Here is a 21,033-nt window from a genome sequence, read left to right as displayed (position 1 = left end):
AAAATTAATATTTGTTTAATTCTCAAAACTTTTGGCCATGACTGTACACTTAGTATTACTTTCTTAACTACAGTATACATATCTCCCTGGCATTGTACATTATTTATGCAGCAGCATACAATACATTTTTGCACTCACCGTTGTGCTGTGTTCACTTGAACAGGAAGGTGGCGGGGAGGTCCTTCTTGTGGGCAAATTTTTTTTTGTCTTGAAACTTTGTCATTAAAGTCTGGCATTCTCTGCATTTATGTTGCTTTCAAGACAATAATTATTTTATTATTTAATAATTATTTAATCAGCACCATCTACTGGTAAAAAGAAATTACGGCAGCCGTGGTCTGTCGCTTTGCATTGACGTAGAACACAAGCGTTTTCCAGCATGGCGACATCCATAGTGTAAAGCAACTGGCAAGGACCTAAACGGTAAATGAATGACATTTAAAAAAAAAATAGGTGATAAATATACATCGTCTTCTGTACGCTATCTGCCATTGCCTTCTGAAATGTAAACGCGTCGTCAATTTTGTTCATGATTTTTGATGTAATTGTATAGTATACTGTATATAAATAATTACTCTCGTCTCTGCCTTCTCTTATTTGTTTAGGACCGGACTTTTCAAATGTGGGTTGTTATTCTCCATCAAAGTTCGTTGTGAAATCGAGTCCCTGTCAGCATCATATGTCACTTGTCAAGTGTCACTTAGTGATTTGAAAAAGCATTGAACACTGAATGCAACATGCTGGTGTCATGAAAACACTATCTACATGGTACCAATTCAGCACACACAGTTTTACTCCACTTCGCACTGATGTTTGTTGGATTTCAGTTAGGTGGGTCTCTCCTTACACAAAGACTGGTGCGGATATGTGTCACCTGCATTGGCCAGCAGGGATACAGGCAACTCCATCCCAAAAGTCGACTCCCTACATGTACACTGTACACTAGGAGCTTTGGGACTGATCCTAAGGGGGAGAAAGGGGAAAATGAGAACGGGAGCAAAACAACAGACAACCTTGACCCCTCACCCCAGACTCTAACCTCTATGCACACCCAGGGAAGAGGTTTGTTTGGTAAAAGGCGGCCCCTCTCACCCTTGGAGAGGATTAGCCGCCTTTTGCCTCAAGACTCCCTAGCCCCAGAATTGTTGGCGCTGAGAGAGGAGGAGAACCAGGAAGTGGAACAAGGGGAACCTGATGGGGTTGGGATTCAAAAAGACCACAACACTTCAGCAGCCTCGGTGACTGAGACTAAGACCCACAGCTCACAAGGAGAAGTAGAAAGTACAGAGCCACAGGTGCACATAGGACATGACACAGTTAGACCGAGAGAAGAAAAAGAGGAGAGTACTGTCATTGATAACACAGTACTAGAGCCAAATGGTTGCCCGATTCTCAGAGAGGTAACCAATTCTTCGCAAGTGGAGGGATACGTGACTCCTATGACTCCCACCCTTCTTCCCGGGGAGCATTTACTAACGTTTGGGGAACTACTGTTGGCAGAGTACCGGAAAAAGGGCCGCGTGGAATTTCGGAAGATGTTTCAGCTGCAGGATGGGCAACGTCTCCAGAGCAGTTGGGGCACCATCGGACACAGTGACATCGTCGGCCGCCACGCAGGAGACTTCATTCGGACCATCCACGGGACACCCATCCTTATACGGCGGCCCAACCTGGAGGAATACGTGCTTTATATGAAGAGGGGGCCGGCAATCGCCTATCCAAAGGTATTGTATGTAGCAAATGCTCCTGTCTGGCATTGGAAGGAGCAGAACTTTTTTCCCTCAGAATACGTCATGCTACTGAGCAGTATCATTGTTGCTTATGGAGAGTGCATGCAGTGCTATCATCCGCCCAATTGTATAGTCTTGACCTTGTTGGCTTGGCTTGTGGAATCAAACATTACATGATTTGATATCAGAGATTATACTTTGTTAACTGCATAATACAGCTGCACAATGCATACTTAGCTACAACAGGTCATTGTAGGAAAGACTTATATCCTATGAGTTTTTCGGTCTCTTTCACTTTCACACTCTCTTCTTCCTTCCTCTCTCCAGGATGCCAGTATGATGCTGATGATGATGGACGTCACAGAGGGAGACTGTGTGTTGGAGTCAGGCTCCGGGTCAGGGGCCATGTCGCTTTTCCTGTCCCGAGCTGGTTTGTATATTACTTTTATCACCAGTTTGCTATGAGTCACGATGAGTGAAAGTGGACAAATGCTTGTGTTGTCATACAATAGAGGGGAAAGTTAAACTGCATCCATATTCTAAGCCTTCACTAGGATGAATGTGAAAGCCTTATTCTCAACCTGAATAGTCCAAGATTGGCAATTTGGGGTGTCCCCGATACCCCTCATTCTTGTCTTGGTCCTGTGTGACTCAGTCGGTAAGAGCATAGCGTTTGCAACGCCAGGGGTTGTGGGTTTGATTCCCGCTGGGGCCAAACAAACAGTCATGTGTGTATACATTTTTGTAAGTCACCTGGATGCACTCCAGGTATGCACTTTGTTGCATACACGTGTTTAGCAGATGTTATTGCGGGTTTAGCGAAATGCTTGGGTTCCTAGCTCCAACAGTGCAGTAATTATCCTACAATATACACACAAATCTGAAAGTAAAAGAATGGAATACATTTTTCTTAAGGTGAGCAATGTCAGAGTGTGTGTGTGTGTATGTATGTATATATATGTATATATGTATATATATATATATATATGTATATATGTATATATATATATATATATATATATATATATATATATATATATATATATATATATATATAATTGTGAAAAACTGAGCTTAAATGTATTTGGCTAAGGTGTATGTAAACTTCAACTGTGTGTGTATATATATATATATACACACACACACACACACACACTCACACTCACACTCACACTCACACTCACACTCACACACACACACAGTTGAAGTTTACATACACCTTAGCCAAATACATTTAAACTCAGTTTTTCACAATTCCTGATATTCAATCGTAGTAAAAATTCCCTGTCTTAGGCCAGTTAGGATCACCACTTTAGTTTAAGAATGTGAAATGTCAGAATAATAGTTGAGAGAGTGATTTATTTCAGCTTTTATTTCTTTCATCACATTCCCAGTGATGGGAATGTATTTGGTAGCATTCAATTGTTTAACTTGGGTCTCTAAAAACAAGTCTCTCACCGTTGCCTCCTGCTATAGACCACCCTCTGCCCCCAGCTGTGCTCTGGACACCATATGTGAACTGATTGCCCCCCATCTATCTTCAGAGCTCGTGCTGCTAGGCGACCTAAACTGGAACATGCTTAACACCCCAGCCATCCTACAATCTAAGCTTGATGCCCTCAATCTCACACAAATTATCAATGAACCTACCAGGTACCACCCCAAAGCCGTAAACACAGGCACCCTCATAGAAATCATCCTAACCAATTTGCCCTCTAAATACACCTCTGCTGTTTTCAACCAAGATCTCAGCGATCACTGCCTCATTGCCTGCATCCATAATGGGTCAGCGGTCAAACGACCTCCACTCATCACTGTCAAACGCTCCCTAAATCACTTCAGCGAGCAGGCCTTTCTAATCGACCTGGCCGGTGTATCCTGGAAGGATATTGATCTCATCCCGTCAGTAGAGGATGCCTGGTTTATTTTTTTTTAATGCCGTCCTCACCATCTTAAATAAGCATGCCCCATTCAAGAAATTTAGAACCAGGAACAGATATAGCCCTTGGTTCTCTCCAGACCTGACTGCCGTTAACCAACATAAAAACATCCTATGGTATGCAACTTTTCAGGGAAGCTAGAAACCAATATACACAGGCAGTTATAAAAGCCAAGGCTAGCTTTTCCAAAACAGAAATGTGCTACATGCAACACAAACTCCAAAAAGTTCTGGGACACTGTAAAGTCCATGGAGAATAAGAACACCTCCTCCCAGCTGCCCACTGCGCTGAGGACAGGAAACACTGTCACCACCAATAAATCCACTATAATTGAGAATTTCAATAAGCATTTTTCTACGGCTGGCAATGCTTTCCACCTGGCTACCCCTACCCCGGTCAACAGCACTGCACCCCCCACAGCAACTCGTCCAAGCCTTCCCAATTTCTCCTTCTCCCAAATCCAGTCAGCTGATGTTCTGAAAGCGCTTCAAAATCTGAACCCCTACAAATCAGCCGGGCTAGACAATCTGGACCCTTTCTTTCTAAAATGATCTGCTGAAATTGTTGCCACCCCTATTACTAGCCTTTTCAACCTCTCTTTTGTGTCGTCTGAGATTCCCAAAGATTGGAAAGCAGCTGCGGTCATCCCCCTCTTCAAAGGGGGGGACACTCTTGACCCAAACTGCTATAGACCTATATCTATCCTACCCGGCCTTTCTAAGGTCTTCGAAAAACAAACAGATTACCGACCATTTCGAATCCCACCATACCTTCTCCACTATGCAATCTGGTTTCTGAGCTGGTCATGGGTGCACCTCAGCCACGCACAAGGTCCTAAACGATATCTAAACATCCATCGATAAGAAACAATACTGTGCAGCCGTATTCATTGACCTGGCCAAGGCTTTCGACTCTGTCAATCACCACATCCTCATCGGCAGACTCGACAGCCTTGGTTTCTCAAATGATTGCCTCGCCTGGTTCACCAACTACTTCTCTGATAGAGTTCAGTGTGTCAAATCGGAGGGTCTGTTGTCCGGGCCTCTGGCAGTTTCTATGGGGGTGCCACAGGGTTCAATTCTTGGACCGACTCTCTTCTCTGTATACATCAATGATGTCGCTCTTGCTGTTGGTGAGTCTCTGATCCACTTCTACGCAGACGACACCATTCTGTATACTTCTGGCCCTTCTTTGGACACTGTGTTAACAGCTTCAATGCCATACAACACTCCTTCCGTGGCCTCGAATTGCTCTTAAATACAAGTAAAACTAAATGCATGCTCTTCAACCGATCGCTACCTGCCCGCCTGTCCAACATCACTACTCTGGACGGCTCTGACTTAGAATACGTGGACAACTACAAATACCTAGGTGTCTGGTTAGACTGTAAACTCTCCTTCCAGACTCACATCAAACATCTCCAATCCAAAGTTAAATCTAGAATTGGCTTCCTATTCCGCAACAAAGCATCCTTCACTCATGCTGCCAAATATACCCTTGTAAAACTGACCATCCTACCAATCCTCGACTTCGGTGATGTCATTTACAAAATAGCCTCCAATACCCTACTCAATAAATTGGATGCAGTCTATCACAGTGCCACCTGTTTTGTCACCAAAGCCCCATATACTACCCACCACTGCGACCTGTACACTCTCGTTGGCTGGCCCTCGCTTCAACCTCGTCGCCAAACCCACTGGCTCCAGGTCATCTACAAGACCCTGCTAGGTAAAGGCCCCCCTTATCTCAGCTCGCTGGTTACCATAGCAGCACCCACCTGTAGCACGAGCTCCAGCAGAAATATCTCTCTGGTCACCCCCAAAACCAATTCTTCCTTTGGCCGCCTCTCCTTCCAGTTCTCTGCTGCCAATGACTGGAACGAACTACAAAAATCTCTGAAACTGGAAACACTTATCTCCCTCACTAGCTTTAAGCACCAGCTGTCAGAGCAACTCATAGATTACTGCACCTGTACATAGCCCATCTATAATTTAGCCCAAACAACTACCTCTCCCCCTACTGTATTTATTTATTTATTTTGCTCCTTTGCACCCCATTATTTCTATCTCTACTTTGCACTTTCTTCCACTGCAAATCAACCATTCCAGTGTTTTACTTGCTATATTGTATTTACTTCGCCACCATGGTCTTGTTTTTTGCCTTCACCTCCCTTATCTCACCTCACTTACTCACATTGTATATAGACTTATTTTTCTACTGTATTATTGACTGTTTTTTTGTTTGTTTTACTCCATGTGTAACTATGTGTTGTTGTATGTGTCGAACTGCTTTGCTTTATCTTGGCCAGGTCGCAATTGTAAATGAGAACGTGTTCTCAACTTGCCTACCTGGTTAAATAAAGTTGAAATAAAAAAAATAAAACGTTTTGGGTAGCCTTCCACAAGATTCCCACAATAAGTTGGGTGAATTTTGGCCCATTCCTGCTGACAGAGCTGGTGTAACTGAGTCAGGTTTGTAGGCCTTCTTGCTCACACACGCTTTTTCCGTTCTGCCCACAAATTTTCTATAGGATTGAGGTCAGGGCTTTGTGATGGCCATTCCAATACCTTGACTTTGTTGTCCTTAAGCCATTTTGCCACAACTTTGGAAGAATGCTTGGGGTCATTGTCCATTTGGAAGACCCATTTGCGACCAAGCTTTAACTTCCTGACTGATATCTTGAGATGTTGCTTCAATATATCAACACAATTTTCTGCCTCACGATGCCATCTATTTTGTGACGTGCACCAGTCCCTCCTGCAGCAAAGCACCTCCACAACATGATGCCGCCACCGGCATGTTTCACGTTTGGGATGGTGTTCTTCGACTTGCAATCCTCCCCCTTTTTCCTCCGAACATAATGATGGTCATTATGGCCAAACAGTTCTATTTTTGTTTCATCAGACCAGAGGACATTTCTCCAAAAAGTACGATCTTTGTCCCCATGTGTAGTTGCAAACCGTAGTCTGGCTTTTTTTATGGCGGTTTTGGAGCAGTGGCTTCTTCCTTGCTGAGCGGCCTTTCAGGTTATGTCGATATAGGGAGATGAGATGAGATGAGATCCTCAGACCCCTTGTGAGACCATATGCTGACACATGCACATTTGTGGCCTGCTGGAGGTCATTTTGCAGGGCGCTGGCAGTGCACCTCCTTGCACAAAGGCGGAGGTATCGGTCCTGCTGCTGGGTTGTTGCCCTCCTACGGCCTCCTCCACGTCTCCTGATGTACTGGCCTGTCTCCTGGTAGCGCCTCCATGCTCTGGACACTACGCTGACAGACACAGCAAACCATTTTGCCACAGCTCGCATTGATGTGCCATCCTGGATGAACTGCACTACCTGAGCCACTTGTGTGGGTTGTAGACGCCGTCTCATGCTACCACTAGAGTGAGAGCACCGCCAGCATTCAAAAGTGACCAAAACATCAGCCAGGAAGCATAGGAACTGAGAAGTGGTCTGTGGTCACCACCTGCAGAATCACTCCTTTTTTGGGGGTGTCTTGCTAATTGCCTATAATTTCCACCTTTTGTCTATTCCATTTGCACAACAGCATGTGAAATTTATTGTCAATCAGTGTTGCTTCCTAAGTGGACAGTTTGATTTCACAGAAGTGTGATTGACTTGGAGTTACATTGTGTTGTTTAAGTGTTCCCTTTATTTTTTTGAGCAGTGTATATGGACACACCTACTCATTCAAGGGTTTTTCTTTCTTTTACTATTTTCTACATTGTAGAAAAAAAATATGAAATAACACATGGTAACCATGTAGTAACCAAAAAAGCTTCACCTGCAATGTTTTTCCAACAGTCTTGAAGGAATTCCCACATATGCTGAGCACTTGTTGGATGCTTTTCCTTCACTCTGCAGTCCAACTCATCCCCAACCATCTCAATTGGGTTGAGGTTGGGTGATTGTGGAAGCCAGGTCATTTGATGCAGCACCATCACTCTCCTCCTTGGTTAAATAGCCCTTACACAGCCTGGAGGTGTGTTTTGAGTCATTGTCCTGTAGAAAAACAAATGATAGTCTCACTAATCGCAAACCAGGTGGGAGTGCGTATCACTGCAGAATGCTGTGGTAGCCATGCTAGTTAAGTGTGCCTTGAATCCTAAATGAATGGCTGACATTGTCACCAGCAAAGCACCTCCACACCACCTCCATGCTTCATGGTGGGAACTACACATGCAGAGATCATCCGTTCACCTACTCTGCATCTCACCAAAAATCTCACGTTTGAACTCACCAGACCAAACGGACAGACTTCCACCGGTCTAATGTCCATTGGTCATGTTTCTTGGCCCAAGCAAGTCTCTTCTTCTTATTGGTGTCCTTTAGTCTGTTACTTATTTTATTTGGATCCCCATTGGCTGATGGAATGGAGTTCCATGCAATAATGGCTCTAAATAATACTTTACTTTTTCTTGAATTTGTTCTTGATTTGGGGACTGTAAAAAGACCCCTGGTGGCATGTCTGGTGGGGTAAGTGTGTGTGTCAGAGCTGTGTTTAAGTTGACTATGTAAACCATTAGGAATCTTCAACACATTAATGTTTCTTATAAGAAGAAGTGATGCAGTCAGTCTCTCATCAATTCTTAGCCAAGAGAGACTGGCATGCATAGTATTTATATTAGTCCTCTGATTACAATGAAGAGCTGGACGTGCTGGGCCAGCTGCAGCTTAACTAGGTCTTTCCTTGCAGCACTGGACCACATTCTGTGAAGCTTTTGTTTGGGCTGCAATCTGAGGTGCAGTTAACTCTAATAAACGTATCCTCTGCAGCAGAGGTAACTCTGGGTCTTCCATTCCTGGGCTGGTCCTCATGAGAGCCAGTTTCATCATAGCGCTTGATGGTTTTCGCAACTGCTGTTGAAGAAACTTTCCGGATTGACTGGCCTTAATGTCTTAAAGTTGATGAGTTCTGACTAAAAACTTGAAATATTGTTAATTATCAGGTATCCTATTGAAATATTGAGTGCCATAGTCTGGTTTCTACACCAGAAGGTAATGATTATCTGTAGGAGGAGTGTATATGGTGGAGGCAGTTAAGCTTGGAATGTACTGAGTAAAGGAAAGGTAATCACATGTTGGCAGGCACTGATAAGGATGGCGAGATGAGGTTTAGTGAGGAATGGGGGATGAGGTCAGGTCACATTTAAGGGAGAAGGAACAGTTGATTGCCCGCATCACTTAATTTCCTGCCTAGCAATAAAGTTGTAATGTTTAGAGAGGAGGACGTCACCCAAATTGGGGTGTATATATACTACCACTGGTAGAACCATGTCTTTGTCTAATGCAGCTGTATGATCCAATGGGTGAATAAACTTGGTTTAAGCTTCACTAATCGTCAGTGAGTTTTACTCTGTTCGTTTAGAACCCAACAAAGTAATGATGGACTGTCGTTTCTCTTTGCTTATGTGAGCTGTTCTTGCCATAATATGGACTTGGTCTTTTACCAAATAGTCCTATCTTCTGTATTCTACCCCTACCTTGTCACAACACAGCTGATTGGCTCAAACGCATTAAGATGGAAAGAAATTCCACAAATACATTTTTAACAAGGCACACATTTGAGTTGAAATGCATTCCAGGTGTCTACCTAATGAGGCTGATAGAGTGAATGCCAAGAGTGTGCAAAGCTGTCATCAAGGCAAAGGGTGGCTACTTTGAAGAGTCTCAAATATAAAATATATTTCTTGACTGGTACTGGCTATCAGGCTACATCACATCCGACCGTGATTGGGAGTCCCATAGGGGACGTCATTGTAAATAAGAATTTGTTCTCAACTGACTTGCCTAGGTAAATAAAGGTTACATACTGTACATGCGAAGTGGGTAAAACAGTATGTAAACATTATTAAAGTGACCAGTGTTCCATGTCTATGTACATAGGGCAGCAGCCTTTAAGGTGCCGGGACGAGTAATGGGGTGGTAGCCGGCTAGGGACGGTGACTAAGTTCAGGGCAGGGTACTGGGTGGAGGCCGACTAGTGATGGCTATTTAATAACCTGTTTGGGATAGGGGGCAGCATTTTCACGTTCGGATGAAAAGCGTGCCCAGAGTAAACTGCCTGCTACTCAGGCCCAGAAGCTAATATGTGCATATTATTAGTAGATTTGGATAGAAAACACTCTGAAGTTTCTAAAACTGTTTGAAGGATGTCTATGAGTATAACATAACTCATATGGCAGGCGAAAACCTGAGATAAATCCAACCAGGAAGTTGGAAATCTGAGGTTTGTAGTTTTTCAAGTCATTGCCTTTCAAATATATAGTGTCTATGGGGTCATATTGCACTTCCTAAGGCTAGTGCAATAGTGGAACCCCTAGCCTTAACAGTCTGATGGCTTTCAGATAGAAGCTGTTTTTCAGTCTCTCGGTCCCAGCTTTGATGCACCTGTATTGACCTCGTCTTCTGGATGATAGCGGGTGAACAGGCTGTCGCTCGGGTTGCTGAGATCCTTGATGATCTTCTTAGCCTTCCTGTGACATAGGGTGATGTAGATGTCCTGAAGGGCAGTGTCCTCCCTGTGATTCATTGGGCTGACCGCACCACCCTTGTGAGAGCCCTGCGGACGGTGCAGTTGCCGTACCAGGCGGTGATGCAGCCTGACAGGATGCTCTCAATGGTGCATCTGTAAACGTTTGACGGGCCAAGCCAAATTTCTTCAGCCTCCTGAGGTTGAAAAGGCACTGTTGCGCCTTCTTCACCACACTTTCTGTGTTGGTGCACCATTTTACATTGTCCGTGTATGCCAAGGAACTTGAAACTTTTCACCTTCTCCGCTATGGCCCCGTCGATGTGGATGGGGGCGTGCTCCCTCTGCTGTCTCCTGAAGTCCACGATCAGCTCCTTTTTGTTTTGTTGACGTTGAAGGAGTGGTTATTTTCCTGGCACCACTCTGCTAATTGATTTAGACCACCTCTCGAGACGTTCTCCGTTTGGTTCACTTCAGGGGCTCTTTTGAGTGGTCTGAGTTACTTTGGAGTGTTCACACTGCACAAAAAATTCAGTGAACCGCACTGAGTTGACAAAAATTGGTTGAAAGGGACCAAGTGTGAAAACACCCTAAAAGTGTCTGCTTAATGGCATGTATTATTATTATTGTTCTCCCCAGTGGGCTCCAAGGGCAGCGTTATGAGTGTGGAAATCAGGGAGGACCACCACAGACGAGCCGCGCTCAACTACAACCGCTGGCGTTCCTCCTGGATCCTGCGGCGAGGAGAGGAATGGCCCGACAACGTCCAGTTTCATATCTCTGACCTGCAGGGGGCATCCGTGCTCCTCGCCGGGCGAGGGTTTCACTCTGTAAGGATATGTATTTTTTGCTTGTAATTGAGTGCATGTCACTTGTAGTTTTTATTGAGCAATTCTGTATACTGGTGTATTTTTGTATAATAGTTTTTTTTTGCAGTGCAAGGCAAATCACCTTGGAAATCTTTTAATTTATGATAGGACATACAGAGAAATAGAGGGGCAGAAGTAGGGCCCCTACTCCTGGGGGCAAAGACTGAGTGGCCGAGACAGGGCTTGAACCGCCGTCACCATGTATTTATTTATTAATTTATTTTGCTCCTTTGCACCCCATTATTTCTGTCTCTACTTTGCACTTTCTTCCAATGCAAACCAACCACTCCAGTGTTTTTTATTTTATTTTATTTTTTTAGTTTTTATTTTACTTGCTGTGTTGTACTCACTTCGCCTCCATGGCCTTTTTATATTTTTATTTATTTATACATATATCTGTTTGCCTTCACCTCCCTTATCTCACCTCACTTGCTCACATTGTATATAGACTTATTTTTTTTATTTTTTTCACTGTATTATTGACTATATGTTTGTTTTTACTCCATGTGTAACTATGTGTTGTTGTATGTGTCGAACTGCTTTGCTTTATCTTGGCCAGGTCGCAATTGTAAATGAGAACGTGTTCTCAATTTGCCTACCTGGTTAAATAAAGGTTAAATAAATAAATAAATAAATAAAATATAAAAAAAAAACCATGGGGTTATGCGTGGTCACGATTCGGGAGCATTACTGCTGCACCAGATTCCGGCACTAATCATGGTTTTCAGCCCAGGAGTTGAATCTGTGTCTGGGAAACCATCCGTTGACCAGTCACTTGAAAGACTAACCTTCAGAAACGTGTGTGTTTCAGATTGCTCTGGATATGATAAACCCTCAATTGGTTTTGCCCTCTGTGACTCCACATCTCCATCCCGGAGCAGTTTGTGCTGTCTACCTAGCCAAGTGAGTAACCTCTTCCCGTCCATAAACAACCCCTAGCCCATACCCCATAAACACTGCATACACCTGTCCAATCCTCTCAGATCTCCACAAGTGTGAAGGGGTTCAGAGGTTATTTCTGGGCAGGGCCCTCATTTCCTCATATACTTTGCTTTCAAGTGTGTTTTCCATTTTTTGAGGTACTTTACGTGTCTCCTTCACTCTCCTGTTTGATTCAGTATAACGCAGGTCATTGATCTACTGGAGGGCCTCCGATGCTCTGCCCTCCCCCTGCTGTGTGAACGCATCATTGAAGTGCAGCTCAGGGATTGGCTGTTGGCTCCAGCAATCCAGAAAGATGGGAGGTTCTGCCGCAGGAAAGCTCCTCCCTCAGCGAGAGACCAGGAGGAAGGGGAGAATAGCAAGTCTGATGAAGAAAAAGGTGATTTCTTGTTCAAATCATCCGGTCACATGGATGTCTGTCTAAACTAAAGGCAATTATAATATCCTGCTGCTTTTGCATTATATGATTCCCTTATACATAAATGTGTTATTCTGACCCCGTCTTTCACATGGCACATGATCACTGACATTTTCAAAATAAAAGTCCTGTATTTAGTAATATTGTGTGTTACTCTTTCAGAATACACAAGCAGTCCGGAACCCGCACCATTTGGGAGTGTCCCTTACATTGCTCGACCTCACCCGGAACAAGCTAGCCACACAGGTTAGTGTCAATAACCACATTTTTATGCAATTTAAGTCATATCGAATGACAGTCATTTAGCTGAGTATACTGGACTACCTTTAATGGTGGTTAAGTGATGAGCTTGATGCAAATTTCCAATAAATATCAAGGGTATTATTTGAATGCTAATTACATGATCAATGCATGGCTGCCAATTATTAAATAGAAAATATTGCTCTCATCATAACCTACCCTGTCCACTTTACCAGCAAACCATTGTCTTGATTAGAGAGCATGCGCCAAAACCAGATTGGGCAAGTTTGATATTTATCTATAGTTTGTGTGACAAACATCGGTAGAGTGGAAAATATTGAACTTAAGTACCAAATTAAAAACATAAGCGCCAAATGTGCCCCACGTCATCAGGCACAGCCTTAAGTCGATTTGATCAGATAAACATGAAACCTAGCAAATGACACCACTGAAAGTGCAACATTGCCTATTCGATGTGGGGTCCGTTGAGATAGAAATGATTTTCTGCCATGGAGAATTGGGCAGCTTTACATTCAGAATAATTATCTCTGAATACATCCATGGTATTGTGTTGTTCACTGTGACATTTTGTCCTTTCAGCATTCCTGGTGAAACTGAGGAAGAGTCAGGGGTAGCTAGCCTCCTTCCTCGCATTGGAAGACTCAGAGGAGCGATTGGATGTATTATATTAATAAATAAATGTAAGTTGCCTTGTCTGAGAACATTTAGAGTGATTTGGTACTGCAGAGGTAAATGTAGTAGTTGCCCTAGAATCAATCTATATATAGCAATTCACACGGCATGACATGTCAAATATAAAGACTCAATAAAACAAACTAAGGGGGACATAAGAAGCCTTTATTGTAAGGCCATTAGACTGGCACATCAGTATCACAGAACATACCCACTGTAACCCCATTGACCAATAAAGCCTTCACTCATGGATCAAATGCTGTACATATCCTTCCAGCTGATTTATATTAAAGGAATTAGTCAAAGGTTCCTGCCGCAAATCCATTACAGGATCCACCCAATGTGCAAGACCTTGAAGTGCTATAGCAAATAAATAAGTGTTTTGAGGGATTAATCAGTTGTTAAATGAAGCGTGTCCACCTTTAAGGAATAATAGCAAAGACGTTGACTACACAGATGCCCCGAGAGTTTGACTTAAGTCCTTGTACAGGTTTTGTATATAAAAAGTATACACAGAACAAAGTGAAGCAAATGTTTTAACTGAAATGTTTCACATTTCATGACGTGTCAGGACAGTTGAGGGAAATGTTACATGCCTTTATATAAAGTTAAACCCTGATCAAAGAAGCCCTGAACCAATTCCTAACTTGATAAATGAGACAAAACTACACTCAAGTTTGAGTAACACCTACAAGTTAGTTACACAAATCCTCAAGATAGGATTTAGTCCCCTGTGGATGCTAGTTTCCATTTAAACCACCTAATCGAGGTAGAGCAGTAAATTGGCATTCTATAGATGTAATGAAAACTAAATATATGCTTCACAGAATGAAAAGCACAAGTAGGGTATCAGTGCATCACAGGACCAGGGTTGGGAAATGTAGTCCCGAGTTGGTTTTTGTAGTACTATTCTACTCCTCGTTGATCCAGTCCATAGACGGGTCGTGTCCTGCTCCACAATAAGACTCGTTCCCTGACGAAACACATTCAAATTGTTAGCTAAGACATGAGTGTTGTTAAAGGAGCAAGATAATATCTTGAGGGTCTAACAAACCTTTGCTGGGTGTTTTACTTCAGAACATAAGTTAGAAATTGATTCAGAAAAACTTGGCTGCTGTCACTCTACATTGATTCTATTTTAATGTAAATTCAAGCAAACCTTGCCAATCAATATGTAGTCATCATTTTGCTTCCAAATTATGATTAAGAAATTAACCATAGCACAGCCGTCCTGTAACCAACGCCTGCACTCACTTGGGGCCTCCTCTGTGCAGCAGCAGGGGTGCTGGGCCTTGGTTTGGACCTTGGTCTTTCTTTGGCCCGGTCTGCGGGAGGATGAAGCCTGGGACCTGGGTGGAGTAGTCTCCAGGGAGAGGGCCACGGCAAATGGTAGCGGGGAGGGGGTAAGGGAGGTTGAGGATCCAGAGGCCGAGGAGGAAGAGAAGCCCAGGCCGGAGCTCTTGGCGCAGAGGGCACAGGGGGCGGGGGAGGCGGAGGGCCCACGGGGCATGTGGACCTTCTCCCGGTCGCCAATGTAGAACCGCTGAGCGCCGCTGTGGTGCTCGGCGCGCTCCCGCTGCCAGATGAAGTGGGTAGGCACGATGGCCATCACCTGGAAGGAGGGCGTGTACACATTGACAAGGATAAATAAACATGGTTAAAGACGCAGCCAATTCAAGAGGAGAGATGGTACATTTTGTATTGTCAGAGTTCATAGATAAATTTACATTGCGCCTGACAATAGCAGTAAGACACAGGAACGAATCCTAGTAACTTGACATCCATGTGGGTATCTCAAATGTTGGCCCAAATCTGACTGACAGCATGCTTGAGTTATGCACTGATGTGTCAAGTTAGAATTCCATCCAGGTCAAGAGAAAGCGGAAGACCTACACCTAATCCATAATTTCATGTAATGGTTTTATATACCTACCTCCTCGCAGCAGCGGCGGCTGACGGCAGCCCGGTACTCGATGCGAGCCCACAGCTTGTCCCGCTGCTTGAGAAAGCGAGGGAAGTGCTTCCTCCAGGTCTTGCCAAGCGCCCATGGGAAGATCTCGTACTTGCTCTCCTCCTCGTCCTCCTCCATGGTGTTGGCTAGGTATCTGAAAAGAAAAAAGTGGCATGAGATATCAAAAATAGGATTCCTAGCTTTTTGTTGCCAGTTGTACAATTAATTCTCTCCCTCTTTTTTGGGGGGGATAAGTAGCTCTACAATTATTATTACAAATTATTATTACAAAAGGTTGTTTGTCACAGTCCGCACCGGCCCATTCGATTCCATTCTCAACAAGTGATACATTTAGGACTTGTAGACTGATACAAATGCATCTATTGAAAGTTACTCAGATGTTCAGAATACAGCGAGTCAACTATTTCAGAGTAGTAGATTCGCAGAACTTACAGTGCAATGAAAAAGTTTGTTCTGTTGTGCTCGCCAATACTGAAGCGAGCCCTCTTGAAGTAGACAAACGCCATGGCTAGAAGGTACTGAAATAGGGGAGAGCGGTTGAATTGAAATGAGTTTATGCATCATCATGGCTTGTATACAGGGATGGGCATTAAACATTTTTTTTTCTGTTCAAATACTCAATTGTTTTCAGAGTACTTGAATAAAAACCTTTTTAGAACAAGTCCCGCACTGGGGGAAAAAATGCACATTCATCTACAGTATTAGTCAAAAGTTGGGACATGCCTCATCAAGGTTTTTATTTTTACTATTTTCTACATTGTAGAATAATAGTTAAGACAAACTATGAAATAACACAATGGAATCATGTAGTAACCAAAAAAAGTGTTAAATAAATCAAAATATACGTTATATTTGAGATTCTTCAAAGTAGCCACCCTTTGCCTTCACAGCTTTGCGCGTTCTCTCAACCAGCTTCACTTGGAATGCTTTTCCAACAGTCTTGAAGAAGTTTCCGGATTGACTGACCATGTCAAAGTCATGATGGACTGTCGTTTCTCTTTGCTCATTTGAGCTGTTCTTGCCATAATATGGACTTGGTCTTTTACCGAATAGGGCTATCTTCTGTATACCACCCCAACCTTGTCACAACACAACTGATTGGCTCAAACGCATTAAGAAGCTGGTTGAGAGAATGCCAAGCGTGCAAAGCTGTCATCAAGGCAAAGGGTGGATACTTTGTAAAATCTATTTGTTTAACACTTATTTGTTTACTACGTGATTCAATATGTGATATTTCATAGTTTTGATGTCTTCACTATTATTCTACAGTTGTGGCAAAAAGTTGAGAATGACACAAATATTCATTTTCAAAGTCTGCTGCCTCAGTTTGTATGATGGCAATCTGCATATACTCCAGAATGTTATTTAGAGTGATCAGATGAATTGCAATTAATTGCAATGTCTCTCTTTGCCATGCAAATGAACTGAATCCCCCAAAAACATTTCCACTGCATTTCAGCCCTGCCACAAAAGGACCAGCTGACATGTCAGTGATTCTCTCGTTAACACAAGTGTGAGTGTTGACGAGGCCAAGGCTGGAGATCACTCTGTCATGCTGATTGAGTTCGAATAACAGATTGGAAGCTTCAAAAGGAGGGTGGTGCTTGGAATCATTGTTCATCCGGTAAAAAGCTTGTCCGGAGAAGACAAGGTGAGCGCTACCATCAGTCCTGTGTCATGCCAACAGTAAAGCATCCTGAGACCGTTCATGTGTGGGGTTGCTTCTCAGCCAAGGGAGTAGGCTCACTCACAATTGTGCCTAAGAACACAGCCATGAATAAAGAACGGTACAAACACATCCTCCGAGAGCAACTTCTCCCAACCATCCAGGAACAGTTGTGACGAACAATGCCTTTTCCAGCATGATGGAGCACCTTGCCATAAGGCAAAAGTGATAACTACGTGGCTCTGGGAACAACAAAACATTGATATTTAGGACCATGGCCAGGAAACTCCCCAGACCTTAATCCCATTGAGAACTTGTGGTCAATCCTCAAGAGGCGGGTGGACAAACAAAACTCCACAAATTCTGACAAACTCCAAGCATTGATTATGCAAGAATGGGCTGCCATCAGTCAGGATGTGGCCCAGAAGTTAATTGACAGCATGCCAGTGCAGATTGCAGTGGTCTTGAAAAAGAAGGGTCAACACTGTAAATATTGACTCTTTGCATCAACTTCATGGAATTGTCAATAAAAGCCTTTGACGCTTGTAATTATGCTTGTAATTATACTTCAGTATTCCATAGTAACATCTGACAAATATCTAAAGACACTGAGGCGGCAGACTTTGAAAATTGTTTTTCTCAACTTTTGGCCACGATTGTACAATATAGAAAATAGTAAAAATAAAGAAAAACCCTTGGAGTAGGTTTGTCCAAACTTTTGACTGGTACTGTATATGCAAACCATGCGCAACAATGCATCATGTATCACCATTATGAATCCTATTTGCAGAATTATAATTCAGTCAAATAAAAACAAGTGCCATTTTAAGATTAATTTATTGAAACCGCAAAATCAACTGGTTACATTATATCGTGGAACACAATCTTCAAAAAGGTAGTAACCTCACAGGTCGCACATGCTTTTAGAAGCCTATGGCTGTGCAATGGCAGAGCCTTGTTTTGCTAATTTAGCAGACATGATGCTCTTTTTTCCCGAGCCCTTACCACAGTCAAGATCCCTGTTTTATAGTAAAAAAAAACATGTAATATAACAGAATAAAATAGTGCGAAGTGATGCGCATCTCAAATAGTTCTCTCAATTAGTGATCATGTGAAACTGGGCTCAATATGGCAAGTCGAAATAAAAAATGTTCAGGGTTACAAACCAATATCTGTCTTGTTTTTGATTTAGTTCATTCTGCTGGTTCTTAGAAATTTAAATGGATTAACAATACCACATTGAACACACTTCATGGGAATGAATTAGTCATGGCCTCTGTTTGGTGAGTAGGCCTAATGATTCTGATGAAAATACGCTGTCTTTATCAAACAGATGATTTTCCATATTGTCAGTGTGGAACATGTCTATGTTTAGGGGGGTTATAGCCTAGGCTAACCAATTCTAAAATGGCACTAGCAGTTCGCAAAGGTAGGGTCGGCACTAGTTACCATAGCCACAAAGTCAAACCCTGCCTATTTCTACAATTTATCTTCTTTAAAACCTAACCACACTGCTAACCTTATGCCTAACATTAAGAACAAAAAGCTAATTTTTGTTTTCAGAAATGTCTTCAATATAGCCACGTTTGACTTTGTGGCTGTGGTGACAGACTCAATTAGTCCAAAACTGCAGCTAATTGTTGGAAAACATTTCCCTACTTCAGTCAACCAGTCCATTTTGAATTTGTGATAAAACTAATCATTTGGCAAGGAATGTAGCTTGTGTATCCCGTCAGTTAGATACGTTTTTATAGGCATTTATTTCTGTAGGCCTAAAGGGTCTACAGGGAAGGGAATTTAGGAAGAACTGATGCTTGGCTTGGTTCCTTTTTGTTGTCATGCAAATGCACATGTACAAATGGAACACTAGATTACGAGAAAATTAACATGGTCTTCAAGACAAAATGTTGACCAAATAGATTTACAGTATTTGATTTTTTTTTTTTTTCTCTGGTAAAAGATAAAGTTTTGACGTCCTTTCGAGTACTCATGTCCATCCGTAGTTGTATATGTTAATCACTACACAAATGAAATTGGTACCCTCCAAAGCAATGCTTTTCACCTTGTCTGTGACTTTGCAACAGCAGTCCATCCACAGAAAGTCTTGTATCAAATCGTCATCTGTAACCAAATAAAATTGCATGAGAAACCGACTGCTCATTGTCTCTAATCTGAGATGTGCCAAGCCTCAATAAAACAAACAAATTGTTGAGTGGGCTCTATCAACTTTTAACAAACAACCTCAAATATTATGACTGGTGTAAGTGGACTGTTCTCTTTGGCTCACCAAAAAGTCTGAAGAAGGCTGCCATCTCCTCTCGTTGAATGACAAGCGTCGGGCCCCATATGATTTTGCCCTTTGCGGCCTCGACATGACTTTGGCTGGGTTGACTCTTGCCCGGAGGCCCCTGGGCCACTTGCAGGTTGGGTCTCTTCAGCCTCAGGCCTCTCTTGATCTGGAGGGTGTGTGCTGTGTTGGGTTTGATTCTCACCGTGACTGAGGGGGGTGTCTGGCACCAGCTGTGTGTGTGTGTCATCATGCTGCTGATTTGTTCATGAATGGTCACTAGTGAAATGTTTTCTGAGGGAGTGTTCCTGACCTGCTAGTGACATAAGTAGTGTGAGAGAAATTAATGACTGGCAACAATGTGATACAATTCTATTTTGACATGTTTTAGTAGCTAGTTGGACGTAGATAAATTAGTTAAGAACCAACTTGCTTTGAAACTAGTTACGCTCGAGAAATACTAGCGAGTTAGAAGGTCAGCCAGCATAGACATTAATTTTGTAGCTAACTGGCTAGCAACATAAACAACTACGTTACAGCACAACTAGTTAGCCGGCTACGTTGGCTAACGACAGAAGCGGTCACTTCGGCTGGCTATGACAGGAGACGGCAGCCAAATGTCTATGGGGGACAACCACACAATTAATTTAGTTGACTTACAAATATGTTGGTCTACAGATGAAGTAGCCATGTCTTACCTTTGCTTAGAACAGATAGTAGTGTGGTCTCAGAGTCAGCCGTGGTAATCAAGACTAGAAGAAATCTGAAACGTTTCCTCAGATCGTCCTATGCTACAGTAACTAGCTGGCTAAATTACGTTAGCTGCTATGTTGTTGTGACAGGGCAAAGAAAGCAGTTGTTATTCGAGTAAAATTGTATCACCTGGGTAATTGGTATGTGTATGGTTATTTCAGTAAACAATTATTTAATGAGGGGGAAACTGTCAATGGTGAAATGAAAGGTGTCTCCTCGTGCTCTCTCACACAGGTGCGGGCGACTAACTGCTTGACGGGAGCGCGCTTGAAGACACGTATAAAAATGGAACTGATTTTTTATCAGAACCGCGCAATGTCGTTTACTGACGGGCAATTGAACAGGGAGAAAACCCGCCTACGATGTGTAGAGACCTAGGGTTAATCCCAAATCGCCTCCTTCAATTTCACCTCGGATCTCCATTAGTGCGCCTCCGCCATATGCACAAATGTCCCAAAACTGGGGGCTTGAACTTTGTGTAGGGATAATTAATCACTTCAAAGTGGTATCCATTCATATTTTTATTAAGTGTGCGCAATTTCACACAAAGTAATGGAGAGACGTGCATAATTATGATCAACCTGTATTTGTTTGTGTTTAATATCGAGGCTGGACACGTAACGTGAAGTAAATAGAGTCACAAATGAAATGTTTAAAATATCAGGGTGAATTTTCTCATTTGAATTGAATGCTCGTTTTAAGAACGGTGTGCCCCTGAAATGTATTTTTTCTTGTTGTTGTTGTAGACTACAGGTAGGGATTAGGGATGCAAGCAGAGGATGCTGATGAAGTAGGCCTATAGCAATAAGTAAAAAATAGTTAGCCCAACTAAGTAATCATTAAAGATTTGCATGATCTCAATTATAATTATGTCTCTGCATGACATTGAACATTTGTTATAACCTACAATTATTAGTCTTTGAAGCCAAAAACATGACATGTATTTTGGGGTAATGCTCTAAATATCAAGTTGTTCAGTTGTGTTTATTTTCATAACAATATATGAAACCAAAATTGCACTAGTTTACTGAAAAAATATAAATTAGGCC

General features: G+C 42.6%; 2 protein-coding genes across 4 annotated transcripts; one reads left to right on the top strand and one right to left on the bottom strand.

Annotated features, from left to right (window-relative positions):
- Positions 1–332: 332 nt before the first annotated feature.
- Positions 333–13,329, top strand: trmt61b (tRNA methyltransferase 61B). The gene is made up of 8 exons (XM_055899192.1): positions 333–423; positions 606–1,724; positions 2,058–2,160; positions 10,784–10,974; positions 11,825–11,916; positions 12,132–12,334; positions 12,536–12,619; positions 13,214–13,329. Exons 2-8 carry the CDS (start codon positions 810–812, stop codon positions 13,246–13,248), a joined length of 1,623 nt encoding a protein of 540 aa, XP_055755167.1. The 5' UTR covers positions 333–423; positions 606–809; the 3' UTR covers positions 13,249–13,329.
- Positions 13,330–13,457: 128 nt separating this feature from the next.
- Positions 13,458–20,696, bottom strand: spdya (speedy/RINGO cell cycle regulator family member A). 3 transcript variants are annotated; one of them, XM_055899195.1, is made up of 7 exons: positions 19,930–20,689; positions 19,232–19,547; positions 19,007–19,065; positions 15,711–15,796; positions 15,240–15,411; positions 14,561–14,918; positions 13,458–14,279 (listed from the first exon to the last, which is right to left on the bottom strand). In XM_055899195.1, exons 2-7 carry the CDS (start codon positions 19,482–19,484, stop codon positions 14,218–14,220), a joined length of 990 nt encoding a protein of 329 aa, XP_055755170.1. In that variant the 5' UTR covers positions 19,485–19,547; positions 19,930–20,689; the 3' UTR covers positions 13,458–14,217. The 3 variants fall into 3 exon arrangements, with proteins under 3 accessions (XP_055755170.1, XP_055755169.1, XP_055755168.1); XM_055899194.1 differs by having other exon boundaries at positions 13,458–14,918; positions 19,232–19,544; positions 19,930–20,696; XM_055899193.1 differs by having other exon boundaries at positions 13,458–14,918; positions 19,930–20,695.
- Between the last annotated feature and the right edge of the window lie 337 nt (positions 20,697–21,033).

The sequence above is a fragment of the Salvelinus fontinalis genome, chromosome 35 (genome assembly GCF_029448725.1).
Source record: "Salvelinus fontinalis isolate EN_2023a chromosome 35, ASM2944872v1, whole genome shotgun sequence".
In the NCBI taxonomy this organism is placed as follows: Eukaryota; Metazoa; Chordata; class Actinopteri; order Salmoniformes; family Salmonidae; genus Salvelinus; species Salvelinus fontinalis.
Note: the sequence above shows the minus strand (reverse complement) of the source record. Positions and strands in the feature narration are given on the sequence as shown.